The 23,685-nt window shown below is 47.0% G+C and overlaps 1 protein-coding gene across 1 annotated transcript in view; it reads left to right on the forward strand.

Moving 5' to 3' along the window:
- TNR (tenascin R) overlaps positions 1-23,685 on the forward strand; it is an 81,576-nt gene that overhangs the window by 25,047 nt on the left and 32,844 nt on the right. Inside the window, exons 7-13 of the mRNA XM_045811420.2 lie at positions 2,920-3,105; positions 14,520-14,609; positions 15,686-15,949; positions 16,546-16,815; positions 17,952-18,071; positions 18,989-19,135; positions 21,902-22,021. Coding sequence (XP_045667376.2) covers positions 2,920-3,105; positions 14,520-14,609; positions 15,686-15,949; positions 16,546-16,815; positions 17,952-18,071; positions 18,989-19,135; positions 21,902-22,021 — 1,197 coding nt within the window. The remainder of the gene's footprint in view (positions 1-2,919; positions 3,106-14,519; positions 14,610-15,685; positions 15,950-16,545; positions 16,816-17,951; positions 18,072-18,988; positions 19,136-21,901; positions 22,022-23,685) is intronic.

Consider the following 23,685-nt stretch of genomic DNA (forward strand, 5'->3'; position numbering starts at 1 on the left):
TTTGATGTGTTTCAGGAGTAGAAAAAAAGGCAGTACAACTGGAGCACAGTGAATCAGGGTAGAAGTCTTACAAGACGATGTCTGAGAAGCAGAGAGCTGTGCAGGGGATGATCAGAAGTTTGTAATAGGAAGCTACAGTCAATTTTTAAGCAGGAAAAATGCTTGGTCTAATTTATGTTTTGGAGACTAGATGTGGCTATTACCAGAGTCTGCAGCCCCAAGCCCCTCCACAGGGCCCCCTGGACATCTTTTTCTTCGCCTGGCTTGCTGACGTGTTTCAGAGACCAGACCAGCTCCTACCTACAGGGAGGGGTGCCCTTGAGCCATCCTTCCTAGTCACCCCTCCCTGCCTACTTTAACATTCCCAAGCCCTCTTAGGCTTCAAGACACAGGGGAGGGGCCCGGGTGGCTTAGTCAGTGACGCATCTGACTCTTGATTTCAGCCCAGGTCATGATCTCAGGGTCCAGGGATCGAGCCCCACGTAGGACTCAACACTCAGTGGGGAGTCTGCTTGACGATTCTCTCTCCCTCTCCTTCTGCCCCTACCGGCCACACCCCACTCATGCTCTCTCTCTCTAAAATAAATAAATAAATCTAAAAAAACAAAAAAACAAAAAAAGAACCAGGGGAGCAAACCATTTCACTCCCCCCATTCCTAAGACCGCCCCCCTGTCATCAGGTGGACTGCGGAGATCTCAGGCCATGAGGCTGTGACCCAACCTATCCAAAAATGTCACTGGAGGCTCTTGGTGTCACCGTGAGAAAGAATTTTAGGACTGACACAACACAGCAACGAGCAGTACAAGCAGAAAAGTTGATTAAAGCAAAAGTACCCTCTGGAGACATGAGAGCGGTCAAGCTCGAGGGAGAGCTGTGTCCACTGGTGTTTGGGTCTCCATGTTTTATTGACAGTTGTTAACAAGGAATTGGAATATTCATTACTGGGGGCAGGGATTTCTTGGAAGCAGGGTGGTTTCCTGTCACGGCACCCTTAGGGAGGAGATTTTAGTATGGTAATGCAGTCTGATGAAGGAATAATGTGAACTTCCGTCTACTTTGTCAGCCATCTTGGGCCTGTCTGGTTTGATGCAGTTTCTTGTGGTTTTGTTCTCTCGTCCTGCCAGGTCAGGTCAGGCCTCTGACCTTCTCGTCGTTGGCCATGACTTCCCCTTTGCTGGCCTCCAGGGATCCTGTAAGAGCCGAACTAACCGCCTACTCTAACATTCCCAAGCCCTCATTCCCAGCATTGACCTCTTTTGGCATCACACACCTGGAACGTGTGGTCCCATCAGAGACAATACTGCCCCCTATCCACAGTCCATAGGTTCTAAGGCCATAAAACTCTAGAAAACAAAAACCATAGTTTCAATGTCTGGAATTTTTGGTTGTGAAGAGCAGTAGGTGGGTACAGGAGACAACCTAAACCCTAACTCTAACTTCTTTTTACTCCAATTCCATTCAGGCCACACACCCCACACCCAGTCGGGGCCTTATCCCAGCCTCTGCTCCTGCTTGAGACTGAGTGGCACAGGGTCCAGTGCAAGTGCTTTCTTCCCACAGGCCCCTATATCCAAGCTCTTCTCTCCATCCACACAGCACGTCAAGAATGCACAGAATCCGGCACGCTAAATCCACATTGAGTAAGGAAACATTTGTCAGAAAAATAAGCTGCAGAGACATCAATCTGCTAAAAGATGCGCCTAATTTACATCACTAAACAGAACACTTCTCACTCTGAAGCAGCTGCGCTCAGATTGATTCACGGTGTCCCTGTCTTCCCCAAGAACAATTGGTGTATACTTGCCCGGCATTTGCAAATTAGAAGTCTCCTGGAGGTTTTCTCAGAACAAATGGCTGGTCCACTCCAAAGTTAAATTCAAGTCTCAAAGACAAGACTTATTGAGAACTCTTTAAGTAGCAGTTTTTCATGGCTGCACCTTCTTCCCCTCCAAGTGGTCTGTGTTGTCTCTGCCAAAAGAATCCTGAGGAGATGACTCGTCCGGGGAGAGGGAATCAGCCCCCCGGAATTGTGGGAGAGACCGTGTGCTGGTGGTCTCTCCTTCGCACAGGAATCTCTGGAGCTCCAGAGAGCAAGCACTGGGGGGTGCCATGTTGTCAGAACTCAGGATGAGCTTCAGAGGCACAGGGAGTCCTCCCAGGCCTGGGCCCCTGTTAATGACCAGGCATCATGCCACGCACTTCACGTGCATTGTCCTATCTGTACAATGACCTGAAATGTCGGTATTACTGGCCCATTTTACAGATGTGCCCATCAAGGCACAGTGACACCTCCCTTGACCAAAGACTTGACCATGGTCCCATTACAATAAGAGGCAGAGCTGGGACTCAACCTGAAGCCCGACCCCAAAGCCCATATTCTTTCTACTATATCACATCCCTTATATACTTAATTTCCTACAAACCTGCAGCAGTATCCATGCAGGTATATCCAGGGGAAGGCAGCTGATACTTCAAAATCTTGCAATCAACTGTCTTCTTTTAGCCTGGTGGCTAAATTTGATATTACCATATTCCATTATAATCACTTGGAAGCGGTCTCTGATTTTTTTTTTTCTTGCTGGGGTTTCCCTTACTTAGTTTCAAGCTTACGATAACTGGCTCATTTTTAAATTTCTAGAATATCCCCACGTCCATTCAGGAAATATTCTAGAACATTCCCTGAATGGAAATGGGGCAAACGTAAAGTGTGTTGATAACTAACTCCCACGTAAAAAGTCTCCAAACCACCTATGGAATCTGGCAGAGCGAAAGCTCAAGGGAAGCCCTGGGGTTCACTCAAAACAGGGGGCAGAAGGCCAGGAGATGTGGGCTCTCAACCCAAAGCTTGTTATTCTTCAAGGTACATGGCAAATGCACATTATCCCATGTGATGTTGGTGATGACTGACTCTTTTTTAGAGATTGACGCCCCCAAGAATCTGCGGGTGGGCTCACACACGGCGACCAGCCTTGACCTCGAGTGGGACAACAGTGAAGCAGAGGTCCAGGAGTACAAGGTCGTGTATAGCACCCTGGCGGGAGAGCAGTACCACGAGCTGCTGGTCCCCAAGAGCATCGGTCCAACCACCAGAGCCACCCTCACAGGTGAGCACGCCCTGCCTCCTGAGTCCACACCCTCGCAGCTCTCTCCCCAGTCCACCCACCCCCTCACTAGCCATCGCCAGTTCCCACTCATTCAGTCTCTCAAGTAGCTGTCACGTGTCTACTGCTCTCCATTGTCTGCTGTCACCTGGCCGAAACTACTACAGGTCTCGTCTTCACCACTGCAAATAGCCTCCACACCTTCTCTCCCGACCCCGACCAACCTCTTTACACCCTCAGCAATCTCTTCAACGACGTTGTCCCATTCTGCACACATTGCAGGGATTTCCCATTGCTCCTGGGATAACCCCCAACCCTAGCGCGCCCACATCCCCTCCTCTCCCTTTCCTTACGCATCTCCTGGTGCTCCCCCTGCTCCAGGACCGCAGGTCTGCATCAGACAGTTCCTCCAGCACCTTTTCCCTGCTGCCAGGGGGCTTGGTGCATGCTGTTCCCGCTGCCTGTCAGGCTCTCCCAGCACCCTCTTCACCCGGTTATGACTGCTTCTCTGGTTCACTTGTCACTCTCTGGGGAGCCTGTGTGGTCCCCAGGCGAGGTCAGGTCATCCTGTCCTGCTGCCTCATCTCACGGGTGACCACTGCCGTCACAGAGCCGCTGAGTTATCACTGTATGCTTGAGGGTGTGATTATCCCGCTGTAAGTCTCCACCCTGGATCTAAAGTTCTGTGAATGGGACCATATTTAGTTTTGCTCATTATTGTCTCCCCAGTGTCCAGAGAAGTGCCTTACACTAGGTCCTAGATAAGTGATGGACGGATGGATGGATGAAAGAAAGTGCAAACATTCACTACAGGGGCATAGACTACAAGATAGAGTGAGAGCCCGCTCATACCTATATACCCCGTAAAGAGTTTGAATCTATTCTTGAGGGCAATGGGGAGTCATTGAGGGATTTTAAGAAAGGTGATGTAATGACTCCATATGTGCAGCTGAAGTGTGGAGAGCGGGGTGGGGGGAGGGGAGCAAGGTCGGGGCAGAGATGGGTCAGGTGGCTCTGCTGGAATCAAAGGCAGAACTGGTGATGGCACAGACGAAGTCAACACCCTAGGTCACCATGCCACTTGGCTGGGGAGCACTCCCTGTCCCCATGGGGATGTGGGCCCCAGCCAGTACTCCTCCCGGGCCCTTAGACATGCCCACCCAGGAAAACCTGCCCACTGGACTTCACTGAAATGTGGGCCATCGTTTCCAGGTGAAGGAGACCACGCAAAGCAGCAGCCCAGGGGCCACCAGTGCGCTCACAGAGACTCTGCTTAACTTGTGTCTTGGCTTCGTGCAAGAGCATTTGCCATCTTAGTAGACAAGGGATACGTAGCACAGAGTGCACACAGTAAACAAGGGCATATCATCAAAGCTGTTTTCCTCCCAGACTGCCTTGCAAAATGAGGCCAGTTAAAGTAAATATAATAAATGCTTTTTCCAGACAGACGCTCTCCTAGAAGCTCAGCAAGGAGATGGAAAGATGTGCTGACCAAGCAGGTTAATGGGGGTGAATTAAACATAGCAGGAACATACCAGCTGGCGGAAAGGCCTCTACAGAGAGATGGAGACATTCACAAAGATTAAGCTAAACAAAAAAAAAAAACTGAAATGATGTAGGAGGGAGCTGAGTCTAAGCGTAGCCCGTCCCTGCCTGGAACCGCAGGCTGATTTGGCAATTAGCAATTTACAAAAATGATGGCTAGTTGTTCGGATGGAGGATATGCCATAAAATCATGAGTGATATAGAGAAGAATCCAGCCACATCCTCATTATTATTTCCCATGGTTGGCAAAGAAGATTCTACATTCATTGATCATCTGTCTTATTCCGGGCCCTCTCACGTAATTACGGCTTCTTTAATCTTTACAACGACCTCGTGACAGATGTTACCATCCCCATTTTATGGATGAGGAAATCAAGGCTCAGAGAGTTTGGAAACTTGCCCAAGCTCACAAAGCCAGCAAGGGGCACAGCTGTGACTCAAAGGCAGCTCTTCAGAGACTTGCCAAAAGCTTCCCATTGCATGGCTGCTTGTACTAAAGAACTAGAATGTAAAGGACAGTCAAGACATAAATGCTGTAACTTATGCAGATGGAAAAACTATTATTGAGGAGTGGGCTTAGCTAGGCCAATTTTTTGGTTAGAGTCAGGCTTGTGAAATAAAACTATAAATATATATTACACATAATTATCCTGGGGAGCTCACTGCTGGGGAGATTTATAAAGGCAAATCGCTTCATGAGATTTAAGAAGGAATTACAGGCATGCAAGGAAATCAGGTATGTCTGTACTTGCTGAGATGCGAATTACAAGGGTTGTTGGCTCTCGTGCTGTGGTGCCTGGAGGAAGAGGAGGACCTATCGTGCAGGAGGGAAAGCGAAAGGAGGGAGATATTTGACCCCAACTCTAGATGACTTGTGTTCTTTCCCTTACTCTCCAACTTGGATACTGAAGAGGAGAATTTTTCAGCCTCTGAGGCCTGTGTTAGGCTGTGTTTTGTTTTGTTTTCTGGCTCCAAACAAGTCATTTGTTTGCAAGTAGAAAGCAAGACCCTGGCCACGGGTGGAAGGGGCATTTCAGGCTCACCGGTGGCCCTTCGTCCCTGGCCAGAGAGCAAATGCGGAAACCTCCCACTCCCCCATCCCCACCTTTCCTATCTCCTAGTCAAGAACAACTGGGGAACCCGCAGATACAGAGAGCAGATTGGGGGTTGTCAGGAGTCGAGGATGGGGGGGGAGGTGGGCAAAACGGGTGAAGGCAGTCAGAGGCACAAACTTGCAGTTATTAAGTAAGTCGTGGGGTAGAGCGTACAGCGTGGTGACCACAATCATACCCGACTGTATACATGAAAGCTGCTAAGAAAGCAGATCTTACAAATTCTCATCACATGAAAAATCAGAACTCCATGTGGTGATGGACGTTAACCAGACTTATTGTGGTGACCGTTTCATATGCTGATATTGAATTACTAGGTTGTATACCTGAAACTAATGTTGTATGTCCATTTTATCTCAATGTTCTAAAAAGAGAAAGAAAAATAATAATAATCGAGACTCTTCGCATAGAGTCCAACAGCCATTTGATCTTCTATGGTTTCGAATCCCTGCAAAGCTCAGACTGGATGAGCGGCAGTCTGGCCTCTGCCCGGGACAAGGTCACACTCCCCTTCCTCTCTCGGCTGACTCCACGCCCCTCCCCCGCCCCCCGTCCTGTGGCATCTGTCGTTGCTGCTACCTGCAGGAGCCCTCACCTTCACAGCCCCCGTTAGCCCCTCCGCTGTGGGCCACCAGCCCTTGCTGACTCTCTGGGCCTCTGAGGCAGGCCGAGGGCTCGCAGCAAGCCTCCCCCCCGCCCCCCACATGCCTCCTCCTCGACAGCACAGAGGCCAGGCTCAGGCACGTAATGCCAAGCATTTCTTTTCCATTATTCGCTCCAGTCGATGCCCGGTGAATTCCCTCGGGAGTATGAATTTGTTTCTGAACAACAGACTCCGTGTCTGCAATGATTTTTTTTCTCTCTGCTCTGGTGGCTTCTGTGTCCTTAATGATAACTTCTTTAGGCTGAGCCTCTTGGCCGGGACGATGCGTGCTTGGCCTGTGTGCCAGACCTGGAGTCCCAAGGGGTCCTGAGTGTTAGATAGTTTACAGGCGCATCAAGGTATCTCGAGGTTAGAACGGGCAGCGCTTACCAGGGACGGGCACCCCCACTGTTTTCTGGGTAGCAGTGGAAAACAAGAAACCCTGTAGAAAACTCGGAGTGGAAGAGGGAGGGGAGGGGGACGATGTGGGGACAGTGAGGAAAGAAGAAGATTTTCGGTCCTTGACTAGAATTGGGTCAAAAAACCCTGCCCATCTGACCCGTGCAAATGATCAACACGGCTCTGTGTCCAAGGTGACTCCTCTCTATTTGTCCTCAGAAAGGGCTGTGGCTGCAGTGTTTTGCCAAGATGGAAAAGGGGTTTGTCCTCAGCCATCTACACGTGTTTGCCTGGTGCTGCCCCACGAATGGGCGCCCACGCTTGAGGAGCCCTGTGGCCAAGAGAAAGGTCAAAGGGGCTGGTCCCTATGGCCATGTGAGTGTAGGCTCTAACCCAGACCCCCAGAGCTAGCTCATTGCATCCCTGAGCAGCCCCGTGGGGGTCCGCCCGAGAGCCTCCCAATGGCACCTCCCACCCAGCTGCCTCTCTCTGCCCCGTGACGAACTCCATCCCCAGGCCACAGGCTGCCGATCAGACAAATCATCCACCGGGCTTGGGAAGCCCTTGAAGATTCCTACAGACACCACGGTACAACACAAAATTGCAGGAAAACAAAGACCCGCAGCCAGCCACACACAACACACTCACGCACACACGCACACATTCACACACACTCACGCGCACGAGGCTGGCACTGCAAGTCGGGTGTGCAAGTGACCACCTTCAGGGCGGCTGGTTTTGCTGGGGACTTGGAACGGAAGCCTCTACCCAAACCCACATTTTCTCCTGGGGCTCGAGTGAGGGTCTAGTGGTAAGAAGGGGGTTCCTCAAGGTGCAAAGGTAGACGTGCTTGTCCACAGGAGGATTTTCCATGAAGAAATCTGAGCCTCCCAGGGAAGTCCAGCTGGCAGAGCAGTGCAGACCAAGGCACTTGATGTTCCCTTCACCCTGTCTGCACTCCCTGATGTGCCAGGGCACAAACACCAGACCAAGTGCCAGACCTTCAACGCCCTGCAGGCTCTTCTGGGGGAGGAGGAGGAGTCAGGCAATGGGCCTGTGGCCGGGGCCAGGCTGCTCAGACTCCTTCAGGTGAAGTCACAGCGACCCCAAGTGGCCATTTTGGGAAGGCGCTCTCTGAACAAGGTGCCACCTTCCAGGGGCCAGAAAGTGGGGAGTGGGCGCAGAGACCCAAGAAGAGAGAAGAGAAAGGGCAGAAGCCTCCACACCCCTCTTCCTCACAGAGCTGGCCTATAAAGGTGGCTGTCCCCTTATTTGTGTTGAAGGACCAGCGCCAGGGAACCAGGAGAAAAGCCAGGTGGGAATTCATTTCCTTTGGCTTCAACAGGAAGTGCTTGTTTATAGTGAAGACCCAGAGATGGGTTGTTCCTGTAGGACAGGAGGTGATGAGCCATGTTTCTCATTAATCTCACTGGCAACAAGAGAGTTGTATTGAAGAATGTTCCTTATTATTATTATTGTTGTTGTTGTTGTTATTATTATTATTAATATAGGTTTGTGGGGCCAGTCCTTTCCTTAATTAAAGTCAGCCCACTCAAAAAACAGGTAGATGTCCTCCAAAGCCTGATTCATTCAGGGTCCCCTGGAGAAGCATCTGCCATCACCCAGAAAAATAAGGATAGGGAGCCTGGGAGCTTAAACCCCCACTATATTAAAAAACAGATTGCTGCCCATCTGGTGTGATTTCAGGGGTTCTCAGAAGATCGTCTGTCTGTCTCCAAAAATTTCCCATCTATGAAATCTCTAGTACCCAAATTCCACTGCTGGAACTTTCACTGTGAGGTCCCTGGTTTTCATGAATTATTTAACCAGCTCCCCCTTTGCATCTATTATTCCTTCTGCCTGCGATGCCCTTTCTCTACCTAAATACCTCTGATCCTTCAAAACCCAGTCGAGACATCCCCTCCGAAGTCTTCCCAATGCTGCCATCACCCTGGTTACGCTGCTTCCATGCACCATATGTTCTTTCACTCGATATGGACTGAATTATACAAAAAATCAACCCCCTTGACCCAAGACCTAAGAGTCTAGTGAGGAGACCAACATGAAAACTAACACAACAGTACAAGAACATGATTGCTGTAAAAACTGAGAGATGGACTACAAACTCCTTGGGCACAGGGTCTTCAGGTTGCCCTTCCCTTTGAGAGCAGGTGTCCTGTAAATGCACTAGGGTTAACCAAACTCTCACCCCAGTTTGGAAGACTGGAGGCTCACAGTTCTCGGGAGACGAGCCCAGGGATTTGGAGATGGAAAGAGTCCCTATTTCTATGGGTCCACCTGAACCCAATCAAGCCTGCAGATCCCAGGGGGTCTTATTCATGTTTTTTGCTGGCAAGAGGGAGCAATCTCAGCTTCTTGGGCCTGCTTCCCCCCACGACTTCCCTGCTAGCAGCAGGAAGCTGGAAGAATCAGCTTCCTAAACAGGGGGAAGTGAGTCATTCTACTTTCATCGCCCACAGTCCTTGCAATGCAGGGAAGAATTTGCTCACTCCCGTTGCTCTTCAGCCCTAATTAATCTCTTCCTGATCCCATGTCCCATCTTGCCCACCAGAGAATTCCATATCTCTTTCCCTCTACCTTTCCTAATCTTGGCTAGCTTTCAAGGTTCAACTGGAGTCTCTTCTCTAGAAAGCTTCCCCTGGCCACTACTGTCCATGCTGATCTTATCCCCCCTCTGAAACGATTTCCTTAGTTAGCAAGCCATGGAGTGGTGCCAAATTCCTCCAATTCCAATCTGCTACTCCACTCCCCTCCACTAGCCTGTAAGATTCTTAGGGACAGGGACCATGCTATGTATGACAGGTCAGAAAAAACAAAGGACTTGAGTTCCAAAGCCAATTTTATTGTCTATTAGCCTCATGACCTCAGTCAAGGAATGGACTTCTCTGAGCCTCTATTTGCTCATCAGTAATGCCCTCCCAGCAGAGCTGCAGGGGAATTAAATGAGATAATAGGCACACCCTCTAAGAAATTAGAGCTAGTCGTAGGACTCTTGACCATCAGACACTCAAAAAAATTGCCTTCAATTTTTATCCCTCCCTTCTTCCCTCCTTTTCTTCTTCAGTATTTTTCTAGATTACCTACTGCAGGCGGCTCAGTGCTTGGCATATGGTGGGTGCTCAAAAAATAATTTTCTCCTTCAGTACAGATTTCTTTTTATGTCATTAAGGGAAGGGCAAGGGTGATGTCCATTGAGCTTGCCCTGGCATCCCCTATGCCCGGCACAAAGGAAGCCCTCAGTGATGTTTGGTGAGTGAATGAACTGCGTGCTTTGGGAGTTCAGAGAAGAATGGGTGTGCCGTGAAAGCGTTGAGAAAGGCATCAGCCTCCAAGCTGAACAAAAGAAGTTCTATATGGCATGGAGAGTGGTGGTTTCCTATGGGATGAATTTTCTGAGCTATTGTGAAGCAAGGCAACAGAGCCATTCATATGCCACCACTTTCAGGAAGTGGACGGAAAGATAAAGGGAGCATTGATGGAGAGCAATGGGGTCTTTAAAAAGTGAGAAATCCCTAGGAGTCCACAGAGTGCTGATGTATAAGTGTGCTGGTGTGCCTCCGATACACATTTTCTTTTCCAGCAGAACTGTATTTTACCTGCTGGCAAAGAGCAACAATTCACTTGTAGCACAGGAAGAAAGCTACAGAAAATCAAAGGGAAGCAGCAGGCAGGAACTTATAAGCGAGTCCCACTTTCCCATCCCCTAGACAGAAAGCCTGGGACGAGACTACTTTAAATTCTGCTCTGCCGTTTTCTGGGAAAAGATGATTCCGTTGTAAATTATTGAACATTTCATTTAAGCTTCATAAATAAGAAACTCAGATGAAAACGTTACATGTTAGATCCGTTTGGCAACATATAATTTCTGTCTTACTCCCTTGATCTGTCACCCTTCATCTACGTCAGAGAATTTCTACTTCATTATAGGCAATTGAAGGTTTCAATCAGATGCCTAAGAAAAGTAGTTTATGTCCCAAAGGTAATCTAATTTCTCCAACCAAGGATGTACCTGGGGCTCGCTGAACATATTGACGGAGATAAATGTGTGCCTGGAACGGCTCTGGGGGCGTTGCAATCACCCACTCAATCTAGTGACAGGTACTCCCCCCAGCCAAGGGGCTGGCTCCTCACTGACAGCCGGACTTCCTGAATCACTGGTTTCGTCGGAGCCAACAGGCTAAGCCTCAGCAAACTGATGACAGGTGTGCCAAGGACCAGCCTTTTGTCTGCCTGGGGCACACAAAAAAAGACTTAAGATCCTGGAATAGTCCTCTGAGCAAGATAATAATGATACTGGCTACGATCAGGACAGGCCAGGCACTGTACTTCGTTTCATCCTCATGATGACCTTCCAAGATACATACCATTGCTCTTCCCATTCTACAGAAACGGAAGCTCAAAGATACCGAGTATCAAAGTTAACAGCAGTAGAAAGTGGCAGAGCCTGAATGTTCATGGAAGCACGGCAGACCTCAAAATCTGTGAAATTTCAAACTTGACCTCCATTGGTACTGACACTTTAGAGAAAGAAAGAATGAAGGGTTGGGAAGTGGATGGAGCTGGTTCGAGAAAGGGAAAAGAGGGCTGGTTCTGATGCACTCCTTCAAGGGAGCCTGGGCAGTAAGGCCTGGAGGTTCTGCCATACTCAAGGGGGATTTATTGCGTTGGCTCTACTAAAGCTATACTGAGGAGGGGTGCAGAACCTTCTGGCTACCATGCAGCATTCCCCTTCATTAAATCAAGCCACTTGTGGGGCACGTAGGGGGTGCAGTCAGTCAAGCATCTGACTCTTGGTTTCAGCTCAGGTCGTGATCTCAGAGTCATGATCTTAGGGTCCTGACATTGAGCCCATGTCAGACCCCAAGCTTGGTGGGGAGTCTGCTTGAGATGTTCTCTCTCCCTCTCCTTCTGCCCCTCCCCACTCTCTCTCTCAAATAAATAGACAAATCTTCTTTTTTAAAAAAGCCATTTGTTAAGGAAAGGTTGCTCAACGCATTTCCTGTCAAAATCATTCCTATTACCTCAGGGATCCTGGGGAAGTCACAGCTGCTCAGGGGAGGGGAGGACATTGGGGGCAGGCTGGGACATTCCACTCCTCCTAAAAGTCCTGAACTTTGCCTTAGTTTCTTTTTATAATATGATGGTGTACTGCTTTGAATAGTGCCCACCCCACCCCCAAATTCATGTCCAACTGGAACCTGTGAATGTGACCTTATTTGGAAATAGGGTCTTTACAGATGAAATCAAATTAAAATGAGGTCAAAACAGATTAAGGTGGGCCCTAAATGCAATGTGACCAGTGTCTTCATAAGAAGGGGAGAAGACACAGACACACAGGGAGAATGCCATGTGTTACAGACTTTGTGTTGCCCCAAATTCCTATGTTGGAAACCTCATTCCCAATGTGATATTGGCTGATAGGACCTTTGGGAGGTGATTATGTCATGAGCAAGGAACCCTCACGAATGGGATTGGTGCCCTTATAAAAGAGAGACCCAAGAGAGTTCTCTTGTTCTTTCCACTATGTGGGAATACAGCAAGAAGTGAGGTCTCGCCCCTTGTCAAATCTGTTGGTGCCTTGATCTTGGACTTCTCAGTCTCCAGAACTGTAGGAAATAAATGTGGTTTAAGCCACCCAGTCTATGGCTGTTCGTGGTAGCAGCCCGAGCTGACTAAGACAAAATGAGACAACAGAGGCAGAGCCTGGAGCGATGTAACTACAAGTAAGGAAAGCCCAGGATGGCCAACAACCACCAGAAGTTGGAAGAGCCAAGGAAAGATGCTCCCCCTTAGAGCCTTTGGAAGGAGCCCTGCCCACCAACACCTTGATTTGAGCCCCCTAGACTCTAGAACTATGGGAGAATAAACTTCTGTTGTTGTGAGCCACCTGTTGTCACCATTTGTCATGGCAGCCACGAGAAACTAACACAGATGGAGAAAAGACTCCCCATCCACTTTCCTCAGGTTGTGGTGAGGGTCAAAGCACATTCAGGTATTTTGAAAAGAACAAATTAAAATATAAATGCAGAATAGCATGATCATTAGCCAGGACCCTGTGGACCCACACAGCCACCCCCCCCCCATGCCTACCAGAAGGACTCAGACTCATCATGGGGGCCCCATAGGTGATGATTTGATCTTGTATTTTTCTACAATCCCACTTCCAGTAAATGAGGGCATATTTGACGCTAGTGTGATGCTAGAGTAATGGCCCCCAAAGATGCCCACGTTCTAATCCCAAGAACACGTGACTCTGTCATCTTACATGGCGAAAAGCAATTTGTAGATGTGATTAAGTGATCCAGGTGGGGCCAATGTAAGAACAAGGGTTCTTATAAGAGGGATTCAGGGAGGGACACCTGAGTGTCTGCCTTTGGCTCAAGGTCATGATCCTGGAGTCCTGGGATCGAGTCCTACATCTGGCTCCTTGCTCAGTGGGGAGTCTGCTTCTCCCTCTGCCTGCCGCTCCCCTGGCTTGTGCTCTCCCTCCCCCTCCCTCTCCCCCTCTCTCTTTGATAAATAAATAAAATATTTTTTTAAAAAAGAGGGATACAAGGAGAACACTCAGAGTAGAAGATGGGGCAATGGACACAGAGGTCAGAGAGAATAGCAGTCTTGAAAATTCTATGCTGTTGGCTTTGAAGATGGATTAAGGAGTCACAAGCCAAGAGATGCAGGCAGTCTCGAGAGGCTGGGAAAGGCAAGGAAATGATTTCTCCCCCAGAGCCTCCAGAGGCTGCAACCCTGCTGAACCATTTAGACTTCAGACCTGCTGAATGCTGAACTGCACAACAACAGACTTATTTTGTTTTGAGCCACTAAATTGTAGTAATTTGTTACAGCAGCAATGGGAAATTAATATACTGTCAAGCCAGTTAGTCCGCAAATGAATGCGGGAGAGGGTAGGGAAACACCCCAGATAATTGCAGATATCCTGGAAAACTCCCAGCGATTCTCTGTATTAAACCCCCAAAGGATTTCCCCCAAAGAAGCTTACATCCTTTAGTTGGACAATTTTTGCATCTTTTCCATCTTCTGGAGTCCCCCAGAAGTCATCCTAAGATCAAATCCATAACTTCACATACCCTGGGTTCTGAATTACCGACCTTGGTAGGAAGCCCACAGCAATATGGCTTCTGTCTGTCCCTGCATTAAAGGCCTGACAGCCTGTGCTCAGAAAGTCCATCCAGTGTTGCTCCCTATAAGGGATCCTGGAGTCCCCATATGGTTTCTGTCCCTATGTATAGAAGGTGCCATTGATGCTCACACACAGTGTTTAAGAAATGCTTCAAAGGCCCATGTCCACACAATCACTCTCAATTACACACTCCTCCAGTTCACAGCTTATACAGGGACTCCTTTCACCAGTTGTAGCCAATCTGAGACTCTAAGTACCACAGGGAGACCTCCGCAGGAGAGCACATTTCTGAGGGTCACCGATAAGGGCAGCCTCACTGCCTTCCTGAGATCAGCAGCAAGAAGGAAGCTCTGCACTGAGCACTTCATCCTATTGACTTGGTACAGATTTCCTAAGTGGTGAAATTGGGATTTCGTACTAGATAAAATTCGGAGGAGATTCAGGAAGGACTAAACATAAGATCCGAACAGGAATCTAAGCTCATTTGCTTCCCTCCTTTCTGCCTTCCCCACCACTGACACACACACGGAATAATGTTTGTTTCTGCATCTGCTAACAGATCTGGTGCCTGGCACTGAGTATGGAGTTGGAATATCTGCTGTCATGAACTCACAGCAAAGTGTACCAGCTACCATGAATGCCAGGACTGGTGAGTAGGAGGATTGGTGCCGAAGAAGACCAGGATACTCTGAAAGCCTGAGAAGCCATGGAGGCTTGTCCTGGCAAGGCTTTGTCAGAAGGCAATGTCCCTTAATGAACAGGTCCCTGGATGATAGTTATCAGCCTAGAAACAACATCTACCTGCAGAACTCTGGTCTCTGTGCCTAACCTGTGACATCAATATGCAGGATGGTCTCCCTCTCTTCCCCACAGATCTGTGCATGTCTCCCATGATCTGAAGGGCTGCCCACAGGGGTGGAAAATTCCAAATCGATTGGTGTCATAGCAGGTCATATTTCTTTCTAGACCACCCCAGAACAGGCAGAATGTGGTGTCCCTCACCATGCATGACAGAAGCCCTCAGAAAGGCCACAAGGATAAAGGTTTAGATTTGGAAACACCCCATTAAATCTAAGGACAATGGAAAAGTCCACCTGAGACCCTTGCTACTCTGGATCCAGCAGATTTGTTTCCAAATTCTGGGTAAATTTCCAAGTCACTCTAGTACCTTAGGTCCAGGCAGCCTGGACTGAATTGGGGATTTTGAACCAATCCCTGTCCCAAGGCTCATTCTAGTGTAGACAGCCTCTGTAGAGAACCACAAGGACATGGGTCCCCAGGAGTTCTCAGATTTGCACACCCATGGCCAGGTCAGTCAAAATGGCCTCAGGAACAGGGTAGCTACTGTTGTCAGGAATGTCATATCCCTACTTGATGGTGGCTCCTATTGTACCCTGGTTGGCTTGCTAAGAAAGGCTGGGAGAAAATGAATATAGAGAGCTTGAGAATCAGCAGCCAGCTTTGTCCCAGAGGTGGGTGTATTCCTGTGGTGTTGGAGCTACTAATGCCTTTATGCAGATTGTCCATCTATATACCAAGCCCTTGGCCATCTTTCAAACGGAAAGCGCTTAACAAAACGTGAGATAATTGTCAGCAAAGACAAGCTAATCATTGTGGTCAGCAGTCCTGCTGATAGCTTAGAAATCCACGGGGAGGTCTAATTCCAATAAATACTGGCTGATCTATGGAACTGGTGTAAAATAGGCCACTTATGTTGATCCACAGAACTTGACAGTCCCCGAGACCTCATGGTGACCGCCTCCTCAGAAACCTCCATCTCCCTCATCTGGACCAAGGCCAGTGGCCCCATTGATCATTACCGAATTACCTTTACCCCATCCTCTGGAATTGCTTCAGAAGTCACTGTGCCCAAGGACAGGACCTCGTACACACTGACAGATCTAGAGCCAGGAGCAGAGTATATCATTTCGATCACGGCGGAGAGGGGTCGGCAGCAAAGCTTCGAGTCCACTGTGGATGCCTTCACAGGTACAGGGCAGCAGAAATCCCAGCTGGGTTTAGGCATTAATGGATCTTAGTACAAGAAGGTCATCTGGGCAACCCACTCTTTGAATGCCCCATTTTGTTTAAGAAGGAAGAATGTGGATAGAAAAAGGAGGAGATAGAAGAGAAATTAATAAATATATCGAGATGGAAAGGTTGTAAATAAGGGGCAGAGATGAGCAAGGCTACCTACATGCCAGAAAATTTGTATCTGGTTTTCTACAGCCTGGACAAAGAGGATGATTCTGTTCATCTTCTCCTGCCTGCACTAAATCAGTGGGCATTCAGAGGATCCATGTAATCATGTTAAATTTCTCCCAGGATAAAGATTTTAAATCCTGGGTGAGTATTATGAATAACTCACAGAGGTCGTACCCTGCTGAGGACATTCATTTTTCAGTATATGGCTTGGAGAAAGGAGAGTGGACAGGACTGGAGAGTGGGGAGGGAGAAGCTCTGAGTCAGCGAGTGAAGGTGGAGTCCTAGTTTACAAGGAAGACAGGTGCTTAAGCTGGCTCTTCTAGCCAAGAGTCCCATCACCTCAAATATGTTTCAGAACCATCATCTCCTCTGCTTTGCAGGCTTCCGCCCCATCTCCCATTTGCACTTTTCTCACGTGACCTCCTCCAGCGTAAACATAACCTGGAGTGACCCATCCCCTCCAGCAGACAGACTCATTCTGAACTACAGCCCTCGGGATGAAGAGGAAGAGATGACAGAGGTCTCCCTGGATGCTACCAAGAGGCATACTGTCCTGATGGGTCTGCAGCCAGCCACTGAGTACATCGTGAACCTGGTAGCTGTCCATGGCACGGTGACCTCTGAGCCCATCGTGGGCTCCATCACCACAGGTGAGGCTGGAGTACTTGACAGCAGGTGGGAAAGGGGGTTCCTATAGAGGTCTTCAACAAGTCAATGAAATTTACAAAGAGAAATACCCAAGGAGAAAGGGACTGCCTCATTTGGATTGAGAGGGTCTGTAAGCTATTCTGAAAAAGCCACCTCTTCCAGAGTTGCACAAAATGTATAAGATGGGAAACTTCATTTTGGAAGGTAGAATGGACTCAATGTCTTGAGGACGCCAGTGCTTGAACGCATTGGTCCAGAGGTTCTCACACTATCAGCCTGAAGAGAGTTAGCCTCCAAGAGGAGACCCCATCTTTTGACTGCTCAGTAAGGTCACTCATACAAATGATGTTTCCTCAAAATTATATGGGACTAACACGCAACCATGTGGGAACCTGAGACTCAGAAAATGGGATTGATTTGCATGTCGTTTGGAAAACACAGGCACTCTGAGATGAACTGGATCATTTTTGTCTCATCATTCTCCAAATACAATCCCAGGTGTGAGTGTGCATGTGGGTGAGGACATGCGTGTTTCAGTGGTTTCCTACATACTAACAAGAACTCACAAACTGGACAAGTGGATTAAGCACTAGCTGGTTTCGACCCTGGGATCCTCCAGTAATCAAAAAAGAAATGAAGTATCCAGTACAGATGAAATACAAGTTAGGAAAGTGGATTTGTTCTGGACTTGTGATCTGAAATCCCTCTAGACTGGATAGGCAGTTTTTCCAAATTGAACCGTAGGTGGCTGCTAAAAACTAAGAGAAACAGTTGGGTTTGTCCAAGAGAAGTTGCTCCAGAGAATATGACCATGTTAATCCCAGTTGAAAAGAAAACACATGAACTTAAAGGAAGGTTCCCAATTGGCCTTCACACAGGTAATAGCTGCTGCACAGCACAGAGCTTGCCAACTTGACTTCATGTTGTTAAAATATTCCCCATGAACATAGTTTTAGCCAATAACTTGAGGTTTCATGCGAAACTTTGGCCTGACCATGGCTTTAAGGATGCTCTGGTGTAAAGATCTTTTCTCCCTCTGCAATACTATTAGCTCTCGGTCCAAAGAAACCAAGGATAGAAATTGCTTTTTCACACTGTGCTTTCTGTCTTTTTCCCACAACTACCTGGGTTCTTGTAGGAATTGATCCCCCCAAAGACATTACAATTAGCAATGTGACCAAGGACTCAGTTATGGTCTCCTGGAGCCCTCCTGTTGCATCTTTTGATTACTACCGAGTATCCTATCGGCCAACACAAGGTAATAAAGTTATTTGCTTTCTCACAAATGGATAGGATTTGGAGCTAGGTGAAGATTGCTATGGGAGAACTACATATCCCAGAGGGTATCATTCCCCATTTTCATTCTCCTCCTCTCTGTGGCATGTTCCATCACAATGAGAGTGGGTTGAGGGGGGAGCAGCCAAGAAACCCTGAATTTACCAACTCCTCTCACAAAAGGCTTGACTACATTCACCCAGAAAGCAGGCCCTCCATCAGCAGAGTGAACCATGGTAACTGGTCACCTTATCTAGGGGTGAAGTAAATAACAATGAACTCTAAAGAATTCTGCCAAAACCCAGGGTCACATTCACTTTTCTGAGAGTGAAGTCGAAGACTAGAATCCTGGGTGATGCATAAAGACTCAGCTGAACCATATGGAGCCTTAGAAGGAAGTCCAGTGATGGTGGTCCTATTTCTGCCACTTCAGCCGAGTTATAAGTCAGAAAAAGTTGGCCCAGACCTCCCCTGCAACCTGACAGTTCCTGCTGGTACATGCCACATTGTTAACAAAGTAGAGGGCATGCCCCTGTCCAGGGATGCAGGGGGATAGTTTTCCAGACTACCCTGTCTCTGGGCTGCATGGACCACTCTTTGCAGCCATGACCTCTAGACTGCCTTAAGAAGACCAGCTTGTTAGAAAACCACATAACCACCTTTTTCCTTTGCTCCAAGGAACCTATAAAATGAGGGGGTGGGACCAGCATGCAAGGTGTCATCAGCTCCAACATTCCCAGTCTATGAATCATTTCTCCTCCTTCCCCACTGAGTGCTGGGCCTTGCACCCATCTGTGCTTCATGACGAAGTGCTGCCAGAAGCTTCTATGTAGATTATACCATGAGCTGTGTTGATGAAGGATCCAATGAACTTTAACAGTGGCTTCTTCTCTTCCTTAGTGGGACGGCTGGACAGCTCAGTGGTGCCCAACACGGTGACAGAATTCACCATCACCAAGCTATATCCAGCCACTGAATATGAAATCAGTCTCAACAGTGTGAGGGGCAGAGAGGAGAGTGAGCGCGTCTGTACCCTCATTCACACAGGTAGGCATGTCTCCCTGTCATGAGCCAAGACAAGACCCTGACTGAGGACCTGCAACAGACAGAAGAGGCAAAGAGTGGAGTTGTTCTGGCTAATACAGAGGACACTGGTTCTGGGTTCAGAAGTTCCATTCCTGGGTGCTCCTCTGACTCACTGTATCATGCAAAGCAATTTGCAATTTCTCTCCCCTCTGGTATTTCCCTCTAATACCAGGAGTTTAGAGAGTAACCCTCTTCTAATAATCTTATTGGTTTAGATCAGAAATTTTCATGGAATTTTCAATAGGAAATGTGACCTTTCAAAGATACATTATGGAAGTGAATTCCAGAACAGACATCTGAATCATCTTATCTAATTTTTTTAAAAGACTCAGTCAAGTAAATTTTACCTCAGAGAAGGAAAAGATTATTATTTCAGTAATAATCCTTGGGGTCCTGAAACTCTTCTTCCAGGTCAGAAGCCACCAAGTGGCTGCACTTGTTATTGCTTTATGCTCAAAAGGTGGAGGACTTTGGGGCGTCTGGGTGGCTCAGTTGGTTAAGCGTCTGCCTTCGGCTCAGGTCATGATCCCGGGGTCCTGGGATCGAGCCCCACATTGGGCTCCCTGCTCAGCGGGAAGCCTGCTTCTCCCTCTCTCACTCCCCCTGCTTGTGTTCCCTCTCTCGCTGTCTCTCTCTCTGTCAAATAAATAAATAAAATTAAATTTAAAAAAAGGTGGAGGACTTCTTTTGGAAAATGAGCTCCTTGGATGGGCCTGAGGACAGGGCTCCTGCAGCAACTCCACTGCTCCTCCTGCTCTGGCCCCTGAGTCAGCCCACCGTGCAGAACTAGGAAAGATTTGCTATAGAAGTCACCAGAGGGGACAGCCAAAAATTTCTGTCCCCAGACCCCAGACCTAACCTGCCAGTTAAGCTGTCGTTCCCATAGCACATGGGAAATATCCAGCTTGCCTCATTAGGAGAACACTGGAACTTCTTGAGGCTGCTTAATTTCCTCAGAGAATGGCACTTCCTGAATGAGGAAAAGGTAACTTGGAATTCCTCACCACTTTTGTAGATGCTCTCACAGGCCCAGAAACATCTGTAAAGTAAGTGGCCAAAGAAACATGCCTTCAGAATGCTTCAGAACCTAAAAAAAGTATTCTACTAAAAAACACCACAGGATATTCTCATTTTCCCTAGTCTCCTTCCAGGCCTATAACTACACATAACTCAGCCATGTTTTTGGTCCAATCTTTCCTTTCATAAAATTATCTGTAACCATTAAGGAATCAACAAATATTGACCCAAAGTGATGCCCAATGAGTCAAAAGAAGCCCCCCGCCCTCACCTTCCTGAAAGTCTTAGAAATTCATGGTAAAGAAATTAGACTTTTTCTCTTTGAGGACTGTAAAATGGATTTTAAGAGCCTCCTACCCCTTAAGGTAAAAGAAAGCAGCAACTTGGGTCAAAAAACCTCATTCCTTGGGTTCTTGGTCATAAGCAGCAAGTATCTGTAAAGCAGATATTCCGCAGCGTACCAACCCAAACCACCCTCTTTCAGGTTCAGACAGAGCTATTGTGGCAACTCCCAATAAACAGATTGCCCACAGAAATGTCTTCTTTTGTTGTTGTTTTAATGTGAGATGTATGATTTTACAACTTTGGGAAATGAGTACTCCTTCAGGGTCTCATAGTTAACCTCAGAGAGATCAAGCTAACTAGTCTCCCAAGACATTTCTTTGTCTCTTTTCATAAGGTTGCATTTGAAGAACTTGTTAAAGACACAGATTACATATAAAATTCAGATATTAAAATCTGAAAAATATTTCACAGTTGTTGCTTCTAAATAAGGAGCATAGGCAAGCAATAGAAACCTTCAGTTAGAGAACAGGGCCAGATCAATAGCACATCTTGGTCCCCAAAAGTAAATCATGCAACACTTAGGTTGAGTTGATACCTAAACTATTATAATAACATCCATTTCTAAAATAAATCTCAACTTTATAGAAAGGAAGCATAGTAAGAAACAAAGGCATAGAGCATGGGCAAATAAGAATGGGAACTCGGTCCCATGATGAGCAAACTCTGTTCCCCACAACAGGCATTATTGTTCCTTAGCCTGGAAGAATCCCCTCGGCTCTCTAGGCTACAAAAGGGATACCCAGGTCTCAGTACAAAGGGAGCCAGTGAGTAGCAAAGCAAGAATTCACTCATCGTATGTGGCTTTCGAGGCAACCTGAGACCCATTCAGTCATTCCGCAAGCACTGACTACCTTGTAAGTTCTAGGTGCTGTGGATACTCCTTGACTTCATGGAATTCCCACCACACTTTCTGAAGTTCGTTAACAGGGATCATTCCACAAGGCATGCCCTTTATACTTATGAAAGTGCAAGTAGCTTGGGAAGCAAAATATCTCATTAACTAAAGAAAGATAACAATTCCTCTATGCTCTTAGTTTCTCCATCTAGGTTTTAATGTGTCAAACACAACAGCCATACCTTGGAATCCCCTGTAGGACCTGACAGGGCTCTGCGCATACGTCAGTGAATGAAGTAAAAGGAAGATCTGGGGCCAATCAGGAGAGAACTGTGTACTTGTGAGGAAGGAGAAAAGGGAGAAGAGGATGGGATCGAAGGGAAGAAAGGAAAGAGATCTCCACTCACTTCATTACTTTGTACACCACAGCAGTAGATATGATGATGGGTGAAACTATAGGAAATAGTTCACTGCGCTTCCATCCTTCAGTATCTCCTACCTTTACCTGATACTCTCTGGTTCTGTTTCAGCCATGGACAACCCCGTGGATCTGACTGCTACCAACATCACTCCAACAGAAGCCCTGCTGCAGTGGAAGGCACCAGTGGGTGGAGTGGAGAACTACGTCATTATTCTCACACACTTTGCAGGTGAACGTCTACAAGTCTATGCATCAGGCAGGTGGGAATGGTGGGGACTGGAGCTGAAGACTATTATTTAAGTTTTTTTAAAAAGGACGATTTATCAATTTGAGGGACATCTTAGAAATTTTCCTGCTTTACTTTTACTGTAAAGCTCTCAAGATGTCCCTAAACTCTACAAATTATATCAATTATAGAAATTCAGAAAGCTGAATCTGAAAGGTACAAGAAGGGCCCATAAACAAAAGCAAATACAAAAACATAGAAACAGCACTTGGAAGACAAAATTCTGAGTTGAGCTAAGACTTGCCCCCAAACGCAATGGGCAAGAAAGTGCACTTTTCCAGATACTTATAGAGCGAGAAAACCACTAAAGCACCATGCTTGAAGCAGATAATACTTGGTAACAAAGGATCCAGAGCTAGCAAACTCTTGTTGCTTTAGTCTTGTCTACTCATATCCAACCCAAAAGGTTGAGTCAACATGAAATCTTGAGTTTCAATGTCCTCTCACCATGCTTGTTCACCTTATGCTATTTGAAGTTGAATAGAGAAGCCCAAAGCAAAATAGTGTTCAGTAATTCAAGTATCTAGGCCTAGGAAAATGATTTCCTTGCCTAAATTATACATGTGATCACAGAATTGTTGTGGGTTATATTCAGGAATCCAGAGAACAAAGATACCAGAAGGCAAAAGATAAGCAGATGTCTTAATTTTCAAAAATGACAGAGAAAACCAATTTTGTAAGCTGCAAAGTAAGCTGATTGGTAAAGTTTGGGAAAATAAAAACGAAAACAGACTATTAAATAAATTGGAAGAAGATACCAGCACAGGTTCACTAAGAATAAGTTTTACCAAACCCATTTTATATCTTTTTTTTTATTGGCAAATCTGCTAACACACTTGGATTTCAGCAAGGCATCAGAAAAACCTACTTATCACTTAGATGGAAAAATACGTGATGGATCATAGTTGGAGTTACATAGAATGGTAGCTGATTGAATAGCTCTCCTCAAAGAATGAATATCATGACTATGGATACATCATAACCCACTATGTTCACGCACAATCCATTTCAACTCCTGCCTCCCCTCCTTGCATGTCATGGGCCTGCATTTCTTACCTCTCACCATGCCTTCCTAAACCACAACGCATTTGCATGTGTTGCTTCCTCTATCCGGAAATTCTCTCCCCACTTGTCTGCCTAGACAAACCCATCCTCTGAGTCTTAGTTTCAACACTATGTCCTCCGTCAAAGCTTCCAGTATTCCCCTAAGGCAGTCAGACCCACTTGCTGACCGGTGCAAAGTACACGGTTCCATCATATCAATTAACTTCCATTCATTCAACAAATATTTTGGATGTCCTCCCACAAGCCATACACCCAACAAGGCTATAAGGATTCAGAGACAAAACACGGGTTCTTTTCTTCGCAGAAATCACTTCTGGTGTTGACGAGACAGACCAGTATATTGTTACCACCCAATGTGAGCAGTGTCATGACATAGGCGATCACAAAACAGCTTGGGCCACAACTGATAGATCACTCATTGGGGGTGAGGGTGGGTGTTGAAGGGAAGAAAGAAGGCAGATCTTAGATAAAGTTAGAGAAGGAGAATAGAAGAAAGGGACTTCTAAGACAAAGAACAGCCACAGTGCATTCGTAGAGATAGG

The sequence above is a fragment of the Ursus americanus genome, chromosome 2, assembly GCF_024610735.1.
Source record: "Ursus americanus isolate L20-20 chromosome 2, mUrsAme1.1.p, whole genome shotgun sequence".
Taxonomy (NCBI): domain Eukaryota; kingdom Metazoa; phylum Chordata; class Mammalia; order Carnivora; family Ursidae; genus Ursus; species Ursus americanus.